General features: G+C 37.4%; 1 protein-coding gene across 1 annotated transcript in view; it reads right to left on the bottom strand.

The window, feature by feature from the left end:
* Positions 1-23,348, bottom strand: part of LOC134542333 (uncharacterized) — a 29,751-nt gene that overhangs the window by 5,477 nt on the left and 926 nt on the right. The window contains exons 2-3 of the mRNA XM_063386482.1: positions 7,756-7,843; positions 40-92 (exon numbers count right to left, since the gene is read on the bottom strand). Of these exons, the coding sequence (XP_063242552.1) occupies positions 40-92; positions 7,756-7,843 (141 nt within the window). The remainder of the gene's footprint in view (positions 1-39; positions 93-7,755; positions 7,844-23,348) is intronic.

Below are 23,348 nucleotides of genomic sequence, written 5' to 3'. Positions count from 1 at the left end.
TGAAGAGATTTTTTTTAACAGTTTGTTTCACATTCTTACCTTCGCGTCCGCACTGCTTGGACAACGCTTCGCCTTGATGTCCTTCATATCCTCTGCAACGGAACAGAACCAGCATGATAATATTCACATAAAACGCTTAAATAGAAATTTGTACCCCACTTCCACTTGCAATGCTAATAAAATGAAACTGTAATACATTCGGATTATTTTACGGGTACGAGAAGCCTAATAATTATACGCATTTATGCAATAGGAAACCAACTGCAATGTATAATTTTTTTTATAGGTAAAATAATATAAAATATAACTGCTTATCAATTTCTTGAAAAAGAATTTAAAAAAATCTGGGTAGGATGTATTTTGGACTTCAGCCGCCAGGTGTTTGTTTCATGAATTTCCATTGTGCTGATGGGAGTATAGTGTATGAAATAAATAAAATAATTTTAAAAAATTGATAATGCTTTATTTTTGAGGTGAATTCGACGAACGTCTTACTTGACGGTCGGACGGAACGACAAAGGCCAAACTTTCACAACTACTGGCTCAACTGACTCCATATCAACATCAGAATCATCAGAGAGCATTTCCTCATACATTACCAAACAATATACTGGAATCCCCCGTCGCTTCTCGCGAGGTGGACGGCTGAGGCTCTTACGAGCTCAAATTTCGCGCCTCGTTCGGGGGCTCGTTTACCCCGCTGGCTCATTTCTCTCGGCTAGGTTTTTCCTCATTTGTTGCTCAAGTCACTTATCTGCATTTTAAATTGCTTTTTATCCGGCGATTCCAATTGTTTTCTTTCTTTTCTCCAACTTTACCTGTTTTCGCTTAGTCATGTTGCGATTAATGGCTCCAAATCCCAATTAAGTAACTTTATAGTTATACCAATCAACTAGCACCACTAAGTTCTCACATCACACATGAGCAAATTAAGTATTAAATCACGCAAATCGGTCTGTTACTTCCAGAATTACAGCTCTCGCTGACTTCAATTCGAAGCTCTCCACCAACGCTCATTACGTCACTGTAAATGTTCACCAGGTGAGTCGTACGTAACAACCTCGAGCAAAGTCTGCTCTACTAAGATATATTTACTTCAACTCTGTAGCTTTCATTGTTTACGAGTTTTAACCGGTGTCGAATTTTCAGCCGAAGTGACACCCAACTCGAGATAAAATACATTCATATTCCCGTCGGAAATTCATGTCAAAAATAATGGTACCTAATTATGCGTATGTGATGAAAGTGTAAAATTGTACAGGCGAAGCTTTCCGAAGTTGGCTGTAAAACCAGAAGTTTTTTTTTCTTCCTGTAGTTGGTTACTGATTGCATAACTTCGTCCGTTTATTGTAGACAAAGTTTTAATACAAACTTTTCTTTGGAAAAATTTGTATTAATCAATTGTACGGTTACATGGTACCGGGTACAGAAACATATAAACTATGCATTAATTGTGTTATTATTATTTATGTCTTCTTTATTATTATTAATGCTGTGATGTTGTTTAACACTTTTATATAAGATATCTGACCATCGAACTACGGAACTGTCATGCTACAGCCTAGCATCTATAAACATTGAACTGACCATAATACCATCAAACCTAACCTGATTTAATATTTATATAATTGTTGTAACTTCACTTCTGATACTTCTTGCATTTATCTCACCACACATATTTTATGTTTAATAGTTTTACACTTTGTTTTGATGTGATTGTTAATCACCTACATTATTTTACCTGTTATTGGCTGCAGTGTTTACAGCCGCAGGCTATCTTGGATAATAGCATACCGCCGTGGGCGGAAATGCGTCCGTGTATTATGTCATGTAGAAGGAAGTAAGAAAAGGCGTCTCTTCGTCAGGGACTATCCCGACGCCGGCCTTATACAAATTGTTAAATTTTACATAATATTGTAAAATACTGTAAATTCAGTGTATTGAAAATAATTTGTATTGTTGTAACTACGACTGTGAGCGTTTTCAACGAGATCCAGCTACAACTCTACAAATTATATTGAGGCTTATGCTATAAACTAAAAGTAGCCATTTTTAGCTTGGTAGCGTCCCTAGCACGGACTTTTATGTGATCTTACTGTTGAATATTATAATTATTTCAAAGTCAGTTACACATACTTTGGACATTTTAAACATCTGGTTGAACATTATTGCAAATTTAAATTATTATTTCAGCGTTATTTACAGTGTAATTCTACTCAGTGGTCTGAGGGCATAACTTCTGCAAACCCTGAGCAATAGCCGAGGCAAAAACATTTTTTATTGTAGAAACACTAAGATATTATTTATTTCACGTATATTTTACCGAAACTGAGCTACGGTAATTTATGTAATTTGAAGAATTTGACCACTAAACTGTTTCTCGTACATGAACTTTTGGTAAATTATATTTTTAATTTAACGAACTTTTGTTTTGACTATAAATCTGTGCCTACATACCTATATCCAGAATTTCTAAGCAGATAAACATAACCAGGAAAGCCACAATAAACACTATTAATTCAGAATTTTGTCAATACCAACCTGCACAACATATCCCTACTCATAATAAAACATTTAATCTCACAGAGTCTTGCAATTGAAGTGTTATTGTTTTGTGTCTTTGTTTGTTTAGATTTAGTATTGTTCAGTGTATTTATTATTGTTGTGTGTTTTTTTGTTATTAAACTGTGTTGTGTTCCTATTGCAAGACACATCCACTCTGACCATTCCATTTAACTGTCATTATTTTAATTCATCTGTTTATGTACCTAATCAACTACACGCAACCCATATAATATACATATATTTTGTATAGCAACGGAGCCCAATTACCCACAATACTACTTAATCAGCTATACTACACACATAGAGAAAGTGACAACACTACGAGAGGCACATACATAGTGGTAGGTGTATTTACATAATACTGTATAGACACCACATATACATATATACTACACACAATTAATAATATTTTAGCATTATCATTAGGATAGGGGTTTCAAGCAGTTCCAAATATTCACGGTTTTTTCTTCTCAAGTATTTCTACGTCAACTGTGTTTGGTTTTTGAGAGAGAGGAAAAAAAGTACCTACCTAATGCATTTTCATTAGAATGTGTGAAATTGAAGCTGTAAATTAATACACCACAATACTCTAGATTGTAGGTATTTGATAAACAGAACGCTGCCTGAAATAATCACAGGAAAGGTTTTTGATAAATCTGAAAAAAAAACATTTTTAATAATGATAAACCTGATCAAAGTTTTTTATTTGTTGCATAAACAGAAAATTGAGATGTCTGATGAGAAGCTTATTTATGTGTCAACTTCCATTGTCACTCTATCGCTTATGGAATTGAAGTGTGGGGAAATAGTTGTTTTAGTGTGAACATTTTCAATGACAAAAAAGAGCAATTCGAATTATTTGTGATAAGAAACTTAATTCCTCTTGTAAACCATATTGCCGTGAACTAAATATTGTACTACATTACTCTGAATATGTTTATCGTTTATTGTTATTTACTAAAGAAAATGTGGAACATTTTAGAGAAACTCATTTTATTGAAAATTACAAAACAAGAAATCAATATAAACTTAAACCTAATTGTTTTAAAACTACGTTATTTACAAAGTGAGTACAACACAAAGGATTTGCGCTTTTTAATAAGTTATCTAAACATAAATATTACTTTTAAATAATTATAATGAATTTAAGAGAGAACTTAGAAAATGTATAATTAGCAAAAACTTTTAATCAATTTCGGATGTAAATGATGTCTAACGTATCATTATTTTATACTGGAGTAGTATAGGCAAGGGGCTCCTCGGACTGGGTGTGGTGTGGGGTGGATTCAATGACCGACCGACCGACCTCTGATGTCACGGCGGCCATAATGGATGACCTTGACCGTGGTGGCCATCTTGGATGATGTAATAAATTTCTGCATTTTGTTTTCTCGAACATTCTGCCATTTTAAATTCTACCTTTTTGTTTTCTCGAACTTTCCACCATTTGGGAATCGAATGCCCCACTAACCTAATGTTGCAATTTCCGTTACGGCCGCCATATTGAAAATATCTATTTATTATCCGATTTTAATGCAAAAATTAAAATTTATAAAAATGAAACTAATAAAATTTTAATAAAAAATCTTTAAAAACACTAACACATATCATTAAGTCCGCCATCTTGAAATTCCGTAATTTTATGCTAGAAAATCAGAGAGTAATATTAAAAATATATAAAAAAAATTAATTAATCAAATTTTAATAAAACAATTATTTAAAATAACCTACTTACATCATGGAGACTTCAGATCGAACATGGTGAGGGCAAAAATAAAAAATGGTTACCGATCCTTCCACCACGGAAGCCACCGAAAAACTGACCTCCCACCACTAATGCTAAGGTATATATCATCAGCTAGTATGATGTCCTGTCCGCCATCTTGTTTATGGTGCTGGAGGCCACCATCTTGTTTTCGTCTGCTAGAGTGAACTGCTATCTAGTTTAGTTATTACCTGCTAGAGTGCACTAATTATTTATTGTTACTGAGGTGCCCGCCATCTTGAAATTTGGGTGCCATCTTGGAAAAGTGTAATTATTTAGCTAAACATTCGGGAAGAATGCCAAATTTTATAAAAAAAATTGCAATCAATTTACTGATTAATCTGATCAGTTCCTGTCCTTGGTTCGTTCCCTAGGTAGTGCAAAAATATTAATTTTATGTAAAAATAATAATTTCAATAAATATGGTGGAAAGTCCTAAAAGAAGCTTATTTTCCTAGCCAACCACCATCCTATAAGTCGTTATGTCCGCCATCTTGAAAATTCGTCATAATTAACCTAGAAATTCGGGAAAAGTTGAAAAATCATCAAAAAATCACTCTTTAATTTACTAATTCATTAGATTGATATATGTCCTTGGTTCGATCCCTGGAAGATTCAAAAAATTTAATTTTATGTCAAAAATAATTTTCAATAAAAAATAAAACATGTTCAAAATCCCAAAAGAAGCCTAACAAGGATGTACAATCAACAACAAGGAAGCACAATCGGAAGAACAATCATCAAAAAGGACGCATTTGGCATTGAAAGATTTTCCGCTAGCCATATTATAGTCTAGGATCCGAATATAAAACGACCTTCACCGAGATGTTTATTTGATGAAACGTATTTTAAATTCAATTTGATATGTCAATAAATGTATTGCATATGCGTTGCCTAAAAAATTTCAGTTCAGGATATGATTAATTAATAATTAAAAAATAATTTTTTTAACATTTCACCTGTTTGATTATTAGACAAATTCCATACCAATCGAAAGTATGAAGCCCATAGAAAATGCAATCGTTAGGTTGCCTATTCTTTTCCAGTCACAACTCTCGGTTAGCCAGGTATAAACAGGTAAATCGATACTAGCATTTTGCACCGGTCTGATTATTGAATTAAAGTTAAATGAAAATAAAGATTATTTCATTATGAACACGGTGGTATAGAGCTGCCTGCGAAAAATCAGTCCCGAATTCCGGTTGTCGAATTTTGAAAAGTGAAATATTTCTGCGAGCGAATGTGTGCGACTGAGAGGTCCCAACCAACCATCCCATGCGATAGAAGAGGACACAGCATAGCAGCTGTTTAAAGTCCGTCCATTTAAACAAAGAGAGTGCGCATGCTATTTGTTCTTGGAAATGAAAAGGATATCGATAGACTCGTATATGCTGTGCATCATTTTGGAGTAGATTGTCGCTATAGTTACAATTGAAAAAACGTGCTACTATTTATTGTTGAAAAAATGGCGAATAAGTGTTTTTTGTGTGATTCGGATGATGATGTAATTGATTTTAATAATGAAACTTTTAAAAACTGTGTATTAAAGTTAGCTTTTCGTAAAAGAATAAAACTTTAAATACAATGCTGTTGAGCTACCCAGTGCGTCACTTGAATTTGTAGGTTATTATACTACGTGTTATAAAAATGACCGTTTTGAATAAAAAAATATAACTAAGAATTTGATAATTTTTGTTCTGAACATACAGTAAGTACATAATAATTGAATCTTTAAAATTATATTAGCTGATACAACTTCTATATTTTTTCATGTTGAAACAATTGTTAGTAAAATTCACCTATGATTTTGTTAATTTTCGACACACATAATTTTTTGTAATTAACCTAAAAAAAACTGTTGTTTATGAAATAAACAAGAAAATGATCTGATTTCCGTTTTTTTTGTAACATAATTAAATGAGGATATTTTCAATCAACTATTCAAATAAAAAAGTTTATAAAATTTGTAGATCAAACATTTATATTTAATCGAAAAAAATCGGCTTTTTTAGGAGCATACCAATGCATCTACTACTGAAGAAGAATCAAAAAAGTTGAGTCCTAGTGTCGATTCCTGTGCTACAGTTGCGGAGGATGAAAAGAGTAATGTCTCAAACTTGTGTCTCAAACTTCTGGGGATTTTGACAAGGTAATAAAATATTTTTGTGTTTTTTTAAGCTTTTTAAAAAAAAATGATATGAAAATCTATTAATTGAAATTTAATTTTATTTAAACAGCTGCTATGCTGTGTCCTCTTCTATCGCATGGGATGGTTGGTTGGGACCTCTCAGTCGCACATATTCACTCGCAGAAATATTTCACTTTTCAAAATTCGACAACCGGAATTCGGGACTGATTTTTCGCAGGCAGCTATATACCACCGTGTTCATAATGAAATAATCTTTATTTTCATTTAACTTTAATTCAATAATCAGACCGGTGCAAAATGCTAGTATCGATTTACCTGTTTATACCTGGCTAACCGAGAGTTTTGACTGGAAAAGAATAGGCAACCTAATGTTTGCATTTTCTATGGGCTTCATACTTTCGATTGGTATGGAATTTGTCTAATAATCAAACCGGTGAAATGTAAAAAAAAAAAAAAAAAAAAAAAAAAAACAATTTTTTTATTATTAATTAATCATATCCTGGACTGAAATTTGTTAGGCAACGCATATGCAATACATTTATTGACATATTAAATTGAATTAAAAATACGTTTAATCAAATAAACATCTCGGTGAAGGTCGTTTTATATCGGGATCCTATATTATTAGAGATCTGCGTGTTATTTTGTCGTGGTATTGTGACCCTACGCTATTAATTCTGTCGTGCTGGGACGATGCACGACGCATAATCAGATTTGTCGTGTTGTGTCCGTTGTGGCGTTATGACTCCAGCTTAAAACTAAAAGACAGTGATATAATTTTCTTTTCACAAATAATTCAGGTCTAGTAATATTTTATAATCCTTGTTCAACCATTTTTTGTATCTATTTCAACAGAACTAAAATATTTTTAAAAAAAAGTATTTGAATTCAAGAAAATGAACCTTACGAACTTTAGGGCTGTGATTTTTTTAATGTTAGGTAGTAAACATACTTCAATGTATTGGGTTGTGTGACACAGTGAGAGCGTAACATTTTTATGCAAGCCTTCTGAGCTCTTGAGAGAAACATGGGCTTCAAACTACTTGGCTAGCAAATCAGTGCTCGGATTACAAGTTGTGCCATGCGGTTAGTGATCGAAGTATCACTGGTTCGATCTCCTGGCTTCACAACGTCACAAGGGAAGGAAAATGGGACGAGCAGTCATTTTTTTGGGGGTGGGATAATAAGTCACGAAAGCAAAGCACGCAGAACTTATCAAACAGTCGTACAGGAACTGCCATGCAAGATGGATCGACGAGAGTACTTGTGCACTCACTTGGTTTTATCATCTTCTTCATCTCGCGAGTGCAGTCCATGACGGTCTTCATGGCCTCCTGCTTCCTCTGGGCCAAGCTCACGCTTTCCTGGCGGAAAACACAGTCAAACATAGCAAGCACATTTGAGGAATTGTCCCGTTCAAAGTCACGTCTTTCGCGTAGCCCCAAGACGGAAAGGCCTAGAGCCGTGAAATTTGGTGCATCGAATTTCCGCACGCGGGGAGGGCGATTGTTTACATCGCTGTTTGTTTTTTATTCTTAAAAATTCTATTATTTATTTATTTTAGCGATTTATGACTCTCAATATTTACTGCGAAAATTAATTGGAGAAACAATTAGCAGATTTTTCGTCCACATGTGTGTTCAAATTATGTTTTTTTTTTTATTTTCTGCATATTTCACTCCTACATTTAATTAGTTTTTCTAATGCAGTCGTATGTGGCCGTATAATGAGCAGTGAGTGAGGTTTCGGCCACTTGATTTATCATAAACAAAACCAGCACCCACATTAGTACCAGCTCGATGCTCATCAATTTGAACGACTCATGCCACCAGAGACCTACTCTTCACAAAAATATTAGGTGCAGAATGTGTTGCCATACAACTGTAGTTCAGTCGCTTCATTGTAGCTTTAATTTTTTTTAAACAATCGTATTTAACATTAACTAAGTCGTTTCCTTCACAATTATTATTAATTTCATAGCTTGAAAAATTTATATATATATATATATATATATATATATATATATATATATAGAGAGAGAGAGAGAGAGAGAGAAAGAGAGAGAGAGCTGTTAATTTCCACACTTTAAACCAGCCCTCATTCAGTTTCTACACACTGAAAAAAAAAAATATATATATAACCACGCGTACTCAGTGATTACTGCTGCATTGTTCAACTTCCGATGCAGCGTCAAAGCAGCCATCACGTACGCACCAACGGTGACATCCTGCGTAATATCCGAGGGCGGAAAATGTCGATTGTATCATCAGCTTCTAGTAAGCAGAGTCATACATAAATGAGGGTGGCTACAATAACCGAAGCATAGCTGGCGTTTATTTCCTTGCGGTTTAAAGGTCGAATGTAATGAATGTTAGCTAAACAAAGGAAGTATTTGAATAAAAATAAAATGATACCGAATACAATTCACCTAGCAATGCGCGACTCCGCCATTCGCTCTAACAATAGTTTACCGTTATACAGAATGTTTAAAACATTTGTGGTACAAGTCATAACACAATACATACAAGATTGTACCGATAACTTTCTCCAAGACGCGTGTGAATCTAACATAATTTGATCTGGGTTTTGTGTAGTTGGAAGTTGTTGAATAAATATTTCCTTTGAATTCATAGTTGTTGTGTCATTCCTTATTATTATGTATTTTTTATTATCATTTCGTAATCCAACACGTACCGACATCTAGCGATTCACCGGTTTAGTTCTAAGCATACATTTTTGGTTATTCGTGCTAGTCTAGTTATGTTATACCAGCCCCTAACGTATGTACTATGCATTTCGAAACAACCTAATCTGAACATTTTGAAATGCACTTCGTGCAGTCATTTCTGTACTAAATTACACTGAGGCATATCCTGTATTTAACTCCTGTTTTGACTAACAACATACCGAATGAAAATGATTTCGACCGACAAACTTCCGTTACATGTTCATCACGAAAAAAATAAGTTGAAAATGTAAATAATATGACTTATGGTCTAAAGTGCCTTTGAAGTTGGTGACGAAAAACTGAGTTATTATTAACAAGAGAAATAATTTGAGGTGGAACACTAACGGTCTATATACCATTTTACTAAACTAATTTCTATAACCACCGCAAAACTTATCACTGTAGTAAAATTATTTCATTAAAAGGACATTACTCTTCCCCACAAAAATTGTTTGGAAAATAATGGTGTTACCACCAACTATTTCAATTCAGTTAATTTATACATCGGCATGTTAAACATTACCCATACACTTGGTGCTTCATCTTAAATACTTTCTCTATTATCTGTACTTAAATAAAATTATTGGATGTACACGTCAGTACATTGATTAAAATTATAAAAAATAACCATCGGAAACAGCTCTTAATATCAACTCAAAAACGTAGTTTTTTTAATTTTATCCGTTTGTTTATTTATCTGTTTGTTGGACATCAATCTAAAACTACTTGACGGATTTTGATAACACTTTTTTTATTTTTGACTGACTTAAATACTATGTTATTTATAATTACAAAATTCTATCTCTAAGGGGGTGAAAAGTGAGCAGTAAATTTTCTTAAATAATTAATAACTTCTCCGAAGCTAATCAAGCATAAGAAAATATACTGGGTACCAATAATAAAAAACCAACCCCCCCCCTTTTTTTTACTTTTAGCGGAATTCCACCTCTAAGGGATGTAAAGGGAGTAAATTTGGGTTCAAGAAGAAAAATGCTTACTTCCACATCTACCAGAATGAACAACATGTTGACAGAGTTACGTACTGTATATTTAAAACTTTTTCGAAATTCGACTGCAAAAGGAGGTGAAAAGTTTGCACAGCTTCCCCATTATTATTTAATGCTGTTTTTGCACAGCTTCCCCATTATTATTTAATGCTGTTTTAATACTTCTTCAAACTTTTAGTAATTTAATAATTACACACAAACATTTATAATTACTTACGCATAACAATGGTACGATTTTCAACAGATCTCATTTTCACGTTGCATAAAATCACACTGATCACTGTAACGACTTACTGGGAGCGCAATAACTAAAAACTAAACAATCTGATAGGCTAATGTTTTCACCCTGTATACAGTTTTCAACAGAAAATTACACACGTCCAGTTACAGTGAAAAACAGAAGATCGCACGCACCGTAACTTCGAAAAAAATCGTCGAGGAAAGGCAAATATGATGTTTCTGTATAGAGAAAAAAGGGCATATTGAAACTTTGGCAACCGATTAAAAAAAAAAAAAAAAAAAAAAAAAAAATTAACAATTCGATGACGAAAAAGCGCATATCGTGCCAACAGCTATGTGACTCACTCTCTCGCCATTTTCTTCATTCCTTAAATTTATAAATATCTTTAACATAAATATCCCTTCTCATTTTTGCTCTGGTTATGATCTTGGAACGATTGGTGAATTGCTAGCAGGAATGGTCCCGTGTGGTTCGTCCGGCACGATATGCGTGTTTTAGTCATCGAATTATTATTATTTTTTTTCGAATCAATAACCAAAGTTTTAATGTTAATGCATCACATGTCCCTCTTTTCTCAACACAGAAACACCATACGTGCCTATCCTCGACGATTCATTTTGAAGTTACGGTGCGTACGGTCTTCCGTCATGCAGTGTACCATAACTTCTACGAACACGACCAGTGGCCTGTTAATCGTTCCGTAGAACATTATGGAACATTATTAGAATCTTTCCAAAGTACCACAATGACTGTGATCGCAAAGGTTGTACGATAGGGTCGATGGTCCGATATACCCCTAAATTAAATTAATTTACTTGCAGCGATTCTTAACCTAGTGATTCGCGGCCAGCTCTTAGATTTTCCTTCTTCTAAAGCCTTTACGTGTATTGTCGTGCTACGCCAATGAAACATAACTAGATAAATATTTCCATTTTTTTAAAAAAAATATGTACGAAATTCACAAAATGCCGCTTAAATTTTATTCAAATGATGATCGTTGTGTTCTTGTGCTTTTACTAAACGATTTTTTTTTGGTTTATGTATGTTTTCTTTGGCCCAGGGAGAAACATAATTTCGATTTATTAATATATAATTATGTCATGAAGAAGCAAATAACATTTAATTTTAACCTGAAAGGTTTCAGTTTTGCCATCTTTTTGGTTGTATTTGTAAGTAGACTTTAAAAATATTAAAAACTGTTACATACGCTGGGCTGCAGGTAAACACTCAACAAATTAATAAGTAAAAATTAAGGCCTTGGAAGCGTCAGCCCAGAAAACAAAACAACAACCATAATCACAGAGGTGCCCAGACGTCGTACAAAGGAATTTATTTATAACCTACTAAGAACTCTAGGAGGCTATGTGGATCGAGGATGAATAATAATGAAATAACAAGACTGGTGGTTTGATTTATATAACTGCCCTTTTACTAAAATAATTTTCTTTGTTTTTTTTTATCTTTAACTTTTAAGTGCACATGTATTAAAATATATTAATTACAAAAAGGAGGGAGCACCGGGGCAACCAAATACATATAAAAGTAAAACAATCATACCTCTTGAACTTGACTCTGGTTTTATGTGAGCTCGCAGGCTCAAAAGAAAGAAACAATTACATTTTGTTTTTAATTTTCTTTTCAAATGAAATTTAATTACATCCTGTGTCCTGGCACCGGAGGTTTCGGTAGATTAAAGTCCCGAAGAAATCATTTTATGAAGAAAGTTGTATCTCGACCGGAGAGGGGAGAAAACTTCTGACTGCATGAGCCCAATCACAGACTGCTAATTTGGCAGGGAAGTTCCATTCTAAGCATCAGAGCAACCATTAAAGGTTAACACAATAGCCTTCATTAAAATTAAAATTGAGTTATTTTCCTGGACATTTCCATTTTTAGTTTCACAGGACTTAGCAACTGACATCATTTTCGGATCTGATTTTATATCTAAAACAGGCTTAGTAACTGATTTGCAGGCAAGAAATTTCAATTTCCAATTTAATAAATCAATTATCCCATTTGTTTTACCTAAAACTCTGCATCAGAGTAAGGTTAATGCAATCCAGTCGGAAGTTGAGGATGGGTGTGAGTTATCCCTGACACACCTCGACACATCGCAAAGAAAAGTAGTGGAAAATCTATGGCATAGCTTCCCAGATGTTTTGACAAAAAACTAGGTCTTACTCACTTAGTGCAATATGACATAAAACTTTTGGATAAATCCCCAGTCAGGTGTCATCTTTATCAATTATTAGGCCCCAAAATGGAAATCATGCGCGAACATTTACAATACCTATTGGACAAGGATATAATTGAACCATCATCGTCTTCCAGTTTTTCCTCTCCAAAATTTTTGGTCCCCAAAGGTCAAGGTCACCGCTTAGTGGTGGACTTTAGAAAAATTAACCGGCAAATTAACATACAAATGGTACCAATACCTGATTTGAATTCAGCTTGCCAATAGTTTAAAGCCAAGTATTTTAGCATTTTTGATCTTCATTCGGCCTATCATCAAATACCACTAACTCCGAAGTCAAAACCAATCGCCGGCTTTTGCGTGCCCTGGAATTTGTATCAATACAAAGTAGTTCCTTTTGGCCTAGCCACAGGCACCCAGGTATTAACTCGCCTCCTTAACCAAGTTTTTGGTGATTTAAAAATTAAACTCGTATTTAATTACCTTGACGATTCTTTTGAAGAACATATAGCTCATTTGTCTGAAGTTCTCACCCGACTGCGTAAAGCAGGACTAACAGTCAATACAAAGAAAGTTAAGTTTGCAGTTTCCGAAATTTCTTTTCTGGGACACATAATTTCCAGTAGAGGAGTAACGATTGACCCAAGCCGTACACATGGCATAGCTGATTTACAACTACCGAAAGATCCAAAAGTAATTTCAAGATTTATTGGAGTGGCTAATTTCTACGCTAAATTGATCCCTAATTTTGCAGAACACGCAGCCCCGTTAAATGCACTTCGAAAGAAAAACACATCATTCAGGACTCATCTTCAGTTCCCCACTTTCGTCGTGACTCGGAGCTGCAAGGAGGAGGTCGCGGATTGAAGAGAAGGCGAAGACGAAGTGAAGCGAAGAAGGGGAGAGAGAAGAAAGGAAGACAGAAGAGAAGAGTGGATCCAGATTAAGAAGGAAAATCGAAGGAAGTGGAATATCGGAAAAACAGTCAATACAGGATACTCCCTGCCAAGCAGGGAGTACAAAGGGCAAAGTCAACAACGATTTTACCTCACAGTGGTTTCACAGGATATGTCCCAGGAAGTATATCAGATAGCACAGGAAAAATGAGAAAACTGACAGGAGACAAAAAGGTACTTACCATGACAGCAAGAAAATCTGTTGAAAAAGCTGTTCGGAACATGAATGCAAGCAGTATACATCATACGGCAGTCAGCAATCAGCAACGCCAACAGCAAGGACAGGAAAAATCACAGCAAGTACCACCAAAAAAGGACCAATGCCCCCATTCAAAGGACAATCAAACAACTGCTTCGGCTAATTCCACTCCTCCTGGAAACCTTGCGGTGTTAACGAAGGAGGAGGCAACAACAACACCTGTGGAAACCCAGTCGGGGCCAGGCTCCTTGACATAGCCTCTGAGTGGTCAGTGGCTGGGCGAAACAGGAAACAGAAAGGGATAGGCAGTGCTCAGACAGACAAAGTACAGTCTGAACTGGGCCCCACTCTGGGTGCTACGCCCTCTGCGGGAATAGCCCCTCTGCACTCTGAGGGCCCCTGGAGTGGTACAGGCAACACACAAAACTCGGTAACACAGGTAGCCGGGAACCTCAGGCAGGGGGAGACAGAAACACAAAAAAGGAAACACAGCCCTCTAATCGCAACCAATAAAAAATTGGATAACAAAGCCACACCACCCATTAAAACTGTCACAGAGCCCATAGTAGCAGAAGAAGAAGCAGCACCACTACCAAAACCACTGCGACCACCTCCAATCATTGTGACATCTTTGGCACTCTTCAAACGCTTTGCCAAAGTAATAGCAAGTCAGGATAAAGAAATACAATTAAGCTACACAAAAGAGGGAGGTAAAATCGTCTGCCCTACAATTGAAAGCTTAGAGAAATGCAGGGAAATACTTAGCAATCATGACATTCCCCATTTCACATACAGGCCAAAAACTGACATGTACACAGCGGTACTGAGAGGGCTCCATTCCTCATTTCCAGCCAACGAGGCCCAAGAAATGCTTGAAGAGGAAGGATTTCACATCAAGTCCATTGTCCAACTAAAGAATTCAGCAACATCCCAGCCGTATCCCCTATACAAGGTGGAAATTCCTACGGCACAAAGAGGACAATTACTAGCACTCACAAGTCTTCAAGGAGTCAGGGTGAAGATAGAAGAGTACAGAAAACAACCACGACTTCTACAGTGCTACAAATTTCAGGCTTACGGCCATCACAGCCACTGTTGTAGCCAACCCGAAAAATGTGTCAAGTGTGCGGGCAACCACCACACCAATGAATGTACAGCAGGGGAAAGCCAATACACATGTGCAAACTGCAAAGGCGCTCACCCCGCAAATGCCCCCATCTGCCCAACAAGAGTAGCTAAGCAACAAGAGCTAAGATCAAGGACAAATACCACTCAAGAGGAAAGAACAAGCTCAGCACAAAGACAGGACATGCCTCTTTCAAATGATCGAAATAACTTTCCAGCTTTACCACTACGATGGGTAAAAGCACCGACAGAAACTAATCCATCAGAAAAGGAAATAAAACAGACAACAACACACCACTCCAACAGTGAGCCACAGCGAATGAATACAACAACAATATATGGCCAGAACAACACAACTATGGAACAAGTACAAGAAGCTATTGAATTTGCACATACACCTGAGTTTCAACAGGCCATACAATTAATTTTATCCATTAAGAAGAGGGTGCAGACATGTACTACAACCCAACAACGAACCAATGCAATAGCAATGGAACTCATGCTGCTATCACAAGATACGACTAAAGAACCGGAGGCCAATATTCCAATCACACAACAACCGAAGATCGCACCTGCAATAACAACTAAGAAGTCTGAGAGACAGATCACCAAGGAAACTTTACACAAAATGGACGAACAGGGAAACAACGACACACCAGGCATAACAGAGAAGAATAAATCTATAAAAGAACAAAGCACGGTTGCTCACCTCGAACACAGGGCAACCCCAAGGAGACTACTCTCTCTTTCACCACCAAGGAAATCATCATGGGTCACGTAAACAGCCCAGTTAACACACCGAATGAAATGAAAATCATGATATGGAATGCCAATAGCTTTCGCAACAAAGACTACGAATTTGCACGCTTCATGCTGCAACATGATATAGATATTGCACTACTACAAGAAACCAAACTACAGAAGAAGCATATGTACACACTCCAGAATTACATTACATACAGAACCGACAGGGAAGACAATAATGGAGGAGGGACAGCAATAATAATTAAATTAAATATACCACATACACCTATAGGAGCCAAACCAGATACCACTAGCCTCCTACTACCTACACCAAATGGAGATCTCCACATTGCATCCCTGTACAGTCCACCAGGGAACCACAACTTAATCGAAACTATTGAACACCTAATACAGCAGGCACCATCATACATAATAGCAGGAGACTATAACAGTAAATCCCCAGCATGGGGAAACAGGATTTATAACAAAAATGGGAAGGACATAGGAAATCTGGCAGAAGCTTATGACTACATTATCAAAGCACCTACAGAACCCACTTTCTATCCCACTCAAAATGACTTCCTACCAGACATCCTAGATTATGCCATCACAAACACTTAGATGATAATAGACATGGAAGTCATACAAGACCTCACTTCAGATCATTTACCTATCATTATGACAATCAGACTGCCACAATCCCAAATTCAACAGAAAGCGGAAGGAAAAGATTCATTACAGACTGGGACAAATACAAGCAATATATAAGTGAGTACCCCAAGGTAGACAACTTGCCAATTGAAGACATAGAGCTCGAAGTTCAATTAATTACAAACACCATACAAGATAATTTAAAAAAGGCAACTACAGTATTGAAACAAACCTCAAGACGCTTGAACAGCAACCCAGAACTAGACGAAATAATCAGAGAACGGAACCACACCCGGAAGCAATACCAGACCACACGAATTCCGGCATACAGACACAGAGTAAATCAACTAAACCAACAAATACAACAAAATACACTTCAGCACAAAAACGAACAATGGGCTGCAGCCATATCTGAGGTAACACAAGACCGCAATAAAATGTGGAAATTACAATGCCGACTGGCAGGAAAAAGAATAAAAATTCACACACCTATAATTCATGGCGAGAGGGGATTGGTGTATTCACCCCAGGACAAAGTCGACGCAATAGCTGATACATTAGAACAACAATTTGAACCGAACCATGCATTAATAGACGAAGACCAGCTACAAAACTCCAAGAGAATCATCCAAATTGAAGACAGGAAACAAGCTACGACCAGAATCAAAGAAATAACACTAAAGGAGCTCAATAAAATAATTAAAGCAGTACCTAAACGTAAAGCCCCAGGACCCGACAAGATCGCGAACGAAGCCATAACCGGCCTACCACTGGATGCACGTCTCCACCTCCTGGCCATATACAACAAAATATTAGACACCTCCAGCTTCCCAGAATCATGGAAAGTCGCAAGAGTAATAACACTTCCCAAACCAGGGAAAGATGCAAAATTTCCACAAAACCGACGCCCAATTAGTCTACTCAACTCCATGGCAAAAATATTTGAAAAACTGATATGCAACAGAATGACTAAAATAGTAAGAAATAACAAACTTCTACCCAACCAACAAATTGGATTCCGGGCGCACCATTCCACAATTCATGCTGCTACAAGAGTAGCCAAATATGGCATCAAAGGACTTAACAGGCAACAAACCACGGCGGCGATGTTCATGGACATCGAAAAAGCTTTCGATAAAGTACACCATTCATTTCTAATACACAAACTAATTGATCCAGGCTTTCATCACAACTACTGGCAGCTAATTAGAAACTACCTAGCCAACAGGAAATTCCAAGATGCACTTGATGGTAAAACATCCACCACAAGAGAAATTCAAGCAGGAGTCCCTCAAGGAGGTGCTCTTTCACCACTTTTATATGCTCTGTACACTAGAGATGTGCCAACTACAAACCAAACCAACATAACTCTCTACGCTGACGAAACAGCAATCTACGCTAAAGATGCTAAACCATACCTAGCGAAAGCAAAACTACAGCAATATATTCGAAAACTGGAGCAATACTGGGATAAATGGGCCATAAAGGTGAACCCTACTAAAAGCGCATTTATTATGTTTACGAATAAAAGAAAAGTAGGTAATGCACCAGTAAAAATATACGAAGAAACGGTACCCCAGGTACAGATCTGTAAATACCTCGGAATACATTATGATTCAAAGCTAAGATGGCATGAACACGCTAAAAAAGTGTCAAATGCGGCAATGGGTAAATTCATTAAATTGTACCCACTACTTAAAGCACAGGAACTTTCCACAAAAAACAAAATACTCATCTAAAAAGGTATAATCAGGCCAGCTATGCTATACGGCTGCGAAGTGTGGGGTAACGCGGCCAAAACACATCTCAAACCCATGCAAGTTATCCAAAACAAGATACTGAAAAGTGCACTCTACAAGCCACCAGACACACCCACGCAAGTCATCCATGCAGAAACAGGTATCCAGTTAATCACGGAATTTATTGCAGAGGCGAACCAGAAGTGGTACGCAGCACTTCCAGCTCACAAAAATCCAGTACTCAAGACACTAGGTACTTACCATGCAAGAGATAAAAGGAAGCTAACATTGTAGGAATACTTTACAAGGACAGTCGGGTTGCGCGCACTAAAGTAGGGGACTGCCTGGGGGGGACAGTGCCGGTGGTGAGTATCACCCTCGAGCGCCACGCTAGCCGGATGGGCCCCCCAGGAACCCTGAAAACTAGTAACCAAAGCCCGACTACCAAAGGGGAAACATAGAACAACAATCAAAAAATTTATAAATGCATTTTTTTTTTAACTCAGATTCATTAACCTAGATAGGCACACGCAAAAATTGAGAAAAGGCTCTAAAAAAACCTCACACAAATGAAATCACTCACTCACACTCAATACTGCACACACATATACCATAAACTGTACAAATACACAACAAACATTAAAAAAAAAAAAAACGGATGGAGACATTACAATACAGCAACCCGAATTTTTAAGCAGGCTCATGTTGTTTTAAAATCAAGTAGGGAAGCCCCATCTAGGCGCATAATTACCTAGGTGGGGGTAGGTATAGGTATAGATGTTATCAATATATGTAATAAAAGAAGGGAAAAAAGGTAATAATAATATTAATAAAAATAAATAAATAAATAGGACAAGGGTAACACAAAACAAAGAAAGTGCATGTTTAGATATTAAGTTAATATCTAACAAGTATTATCAAAACATATGTATATGCAAACAGGTAAAGAAATTAAGTGCAACTAAGGTAAACTTATCACATTAATTAGAGCAATTAACAGAGGTAACCAATTCTTACATCCTATATCAAAGGTGTAGGCCCACTTAGGCAGGAGGTACGACCGCAAGGTCAGGTACTCCATATCAAACTGCAAAGGTCCCTCGGGAGCCAATCAACAGGTTGGTTCTCGGAGGACCCAGGCAAACAGAGTTCACTCACTCACTCACACATCATTCAGTTGGGGCCCTGAACAAGACAAAGATTTTAATTATTTAAAACAAGCCATAGCCAGCCAACATGTTCTTCGAATGGCGGATTTCACTAAACCATTCATCCTACAGACAGACGCATCGAGTGTCGCCATTGGCTCAGTTGTATCACAAGAGTTCGATGGCCACAGGCAACCAATAGCTTTCGCCTCTCGCACTCTGACTTATCAAGAGAGAAAATCGTCCTCTGTTTATGAACTCGAGTGTCTAGCAGTGGTGTTCGGAATTCTACAAATTTCGACAATACCTTGAGCACAGGGCATTTTTATTAGAGACCGACAATCAGGCCCTCTCTTGGCTTTTGGCTCACCCAAAGCAACTAGGAAAACTGGGCAGATGGATAGCAAAAATCTCTTCACTTAAATTTACAATCCAACATATCAGAGGTTCACAGAATATTGTAGCAGATGCTCTTTCTCGAATGTTCGAGAATCCCTCCCAATCTAATCTTCAGGAGGAACCTCCCATTTTATGCCACGCCCTTCCTACAGATTTTCCTTTAGCCTTTTCAGACTTACAGTCCCACCAAAATTCAGATCTTGACATTTCAGAGATTATTCAGCAAATAAAATCAGGTTCACCACCTAAGTATTGTAAGCTTTCAAAATGACTCCTCTATCGACGAAAAGCACAATGTATAACTTACAGAATAGCTCTTCCTCGAAATTTAAGAGACGTGGTATTTAAGTATTATCACAGCTCACCCATTGGAGCACACTTGGGCACATACAAAACAATAGAAGGCATACGCCGCCATTTTATTTGGGATGGAATGCATAAAGACATTGCTGAAAGGGTAAAATTATGTAATTTATGCGCCCTGAGTAAACCAGCACAGAAAACACAATTTGGATTTTTAACATCAGATGTGGCCGAAAGGCCTATGCAAAAATTATTTATAGATTTTGTCAGCCCCTTTCCCCGATCTAAAAATGGACACACCATGCTTCTCGTAGCTATTGATGCCTTTTCTGAATTTGTATGGCTCATTCCCCTTCGGTGAGCCACCGCAGAAACTACAATACAAGCATTGCAAACATAACATTTTTAAAATATCAGGCTTATCTTCAATAATCGTGTCAGATATCGCATCACTGTTCACATCCCGACTTTTCAAGAATATGCGTTTTTCCCATGGCATTCAGCATGTAACCACTTCTCCCTATTATCCATAGAGCATTTTAATAGGAACCTCCGATCTGTTTTAATAGCGTATCATGCGGACTCGCAAGATAAATGGAATACCTATTTGGTTTGGCTGCAAATGGCATTTAACTATGCCCGACATGAGAGACACAAAACCACACCATTTGAACTCATGTTCACATATAAACCCAACAATCCTCTTTCTAATATCATGAGCTTCTCCCAGATAACCCTCGCAACGTAAAAGAGATCTGCTGTTAGCCCACGCGGCAAGAAGGCAGAAATACAATAAGAAATGTTCACCTAATCCATACAGGGTAGGTGATATGGTGTTGTGCAAGGCACACCCACAAAGTAAGGCTATCGACAAGCGATCGGCCAAACTTGCTTATCGCTGGAGTGGCCCGTGGCAAATCCAACGCTTTTTAACCCCAGTAATGGTCGCACTAGCCGACCCAAGTTCTGGTGCATACATAACGCGCGCGCACATTTCGCACCTAAAGAAAGTCCATCCTAAAATGAATTAGGTGCTTTTTCTACTCCTATTCGAGGAGTTTCATACCAATCTTCGGCATGCCACCCGCAACACTCAGTGTTGACAACACACGAAAAACCCTAGGTCATAATTATAAGTAAGAAAAATCCATGGTACTAGTTTGTAAGAGTGCTAACATTGCAAATATTTTATATTAAAAAAGTTTTAGGTTAAAAGGTTTAATTTTAAGTGGCGCCACATAGTTTATAAGAGAGTCGTGACACTTAGTTTATAAGAGAATTGTACTACTTAGTTTATAAGAGAGTCATGATACTTAGTTCATTAGAGAATTATGTTCGTAAAGTTGTATGTAAAGCATGAATAACCATGCCCATTAGTTCATAAAATTCTGTGTAAATCATGAATTATCATGTCACTTAGTTCTTAAGGTTGTTTTGTATAATCATGATACCTAGTAAGATAATCATTTATTGTAAGTAGTTTATCACAGTAGATTCTGGTACAGGGTAAGTATGAAAGGTTCTAAGACTTCCCCTGCTCAGTGTTGGTTTCTTACTCTGGCTCCGCCTTTCAGTGGGGGAGTATGTGCCGCCAATTAGTAATTTTGTCACAATTTTAAATTTGAATTTTTAAAAAATAATGTCGCCAGTCATTTTATTTGCTTGCTGCAAGAACTTAAACTTGTTCCTCCTACTGTACACTCCAGTTTAATCTTTGTCAGGCCTACCTCCCCAATTTTTCCCAGCCCTATATCCGATTTTGCCGAGTCTTTTGCGAGTCAGAATGTGCATCCTTTTATTCCCGCCTTGGCGCACAAACATCGCCTGTAATTCGCCTCCGAGCCGTGACGAGAACTGCTATTTTCGGTAAGCTCTCGGGGCAGGCTGCTTCTAAGACCTCCCCTGACATGAGCACTTCAGGGCATGATCCCGAGTCATTTTCATCAATGTACAGTCACGCCTCTGGGCTCAGTAGAGCCTCGTTCCCAATGTCACCGCAGTTTTAAACCCTCTTCAAGTTTTCCTGGGAACACTGGCCAGAGCACTGATTGGCTACTAACCCCGGCCAGGGTCGGCCTGTCCCAAGGCCACGACTCCAGTCCCAAAAAAGTACAGCTTATGCACCCTAGCGGTAGTTTTTCGAATCACTTCCCCTGTGTGTTTGAACGCCTGTTAAACGCCTGCCCTCTGGCATCTCCTGCAACCATAAATACCCCGTAGTTCCTTCCCAGGCCACCAGAGCGCTGGCCTAGTCTGCTCCATAAGCCCCATGCCTTAGTAGTCACCTCGTGTGAGTCGACCTCTACTTGGTTCAAACACACCTCAGTAGGTCGCGCTGACATCGGCCAGTACCACCAACTTCGAGATATTGAAGTCAGTATTTCACGACAAACCCCTTGGTAATCTTCGGAACCTTTCGGTTCGAAAGCCGAAGCCTCCCCCCTTTCTTTTCTTTAATTTCGCCTTTTAATTACGAGTCGCTGCCGCCCCAAATTTACTGCGCGCCGCGACTCTGGACTGACCACTCCGTATCTCCGGCATCAGGACGTCACTAAGTTTTTTTTAAGATGTAATCAGCTATACAAGGGATATGATTCCCGATTCCCACAACTTTAGTGATTAGCATTTAGTCAGTCCGTGTAGGTCTACCTCGTAGCAGTAGTCATGTTTTGTTCATCATAATTTATTAATTGATTTTTTTCGCGAGTTCACGAGCTAAGCACCCGGGCTGATCCTGGAAGCCATCTCCCTGTTTGTTGAGTTTTGACAACCTTTACTCCCCGGCCATCATCGTGTTTAGAAGGCATTTTCTGCCTATTTGCCAACTGCCTGTGAACCAGTCCTGAACATATGTGTTTCAGGTATGTTCACAGACAGAGTCCAAGTACCGGACAGTTTCCAAGGAACGGACAAGTTTCCAAGAACCGGACAAGTTCCCAATGACCCGATGCTGAACATCCACTACACCCTCGAGCCCTTTCTTCATCAATGGGGATGACCAAGCCGCCCGGACGCCTCGTTAGCAGCATAACTATGGCCAGCCATCATCAAACTTCCAGTTCTTTAGTTTTTAGATCTTTAGAATAACATTAAGCCACGACGTTGAACTGATCTGATCACCATAAAAATTTTTATTCAGGGTTTTACTCACTCCTAGGGTGCTTATTGTAAAATGAACTCAATTTGTTTATTGTTGCATAGTTTATTTAAATTGTGTTAATGATCAATGAAATTATCTTATAAGAGCAGGCCCATTCTTTTAATAATGTGAATTAAATCCATGTTATATATATTTTTGTCAATCAACTTATAAAATATAACCTTACTGTAAAAATAATCAAAAGTAAAATAAAAAAACAGAGGTACTATTATCTAGACGAAATCATTATTTTTCCTTCTGAAAATAAAAGATCTACTAATCACCCCAGTCATGAA

Source organism: Bacillus rossius (genome assembly GCF_032445375.1).
Source record: "Bacillus rossius redtenbacheri isolate Brsri chromosome 4 unlocalized genomic scaffold, Brsri_v3 Brsri_v3_scf4_2, whole genome shotgun sequence".
Classification (NCBI taxonomy): Eukaryota; Metazoa; Arthropoda; class Insecta; order Phasmatodea; family Bacillidae; genus Bacillus; species Bacillus rossius.
Note: the sequence above shows the minus strand (reverse complement) of the source record. Positions and strands in the feature narration are given on the sequence as shown.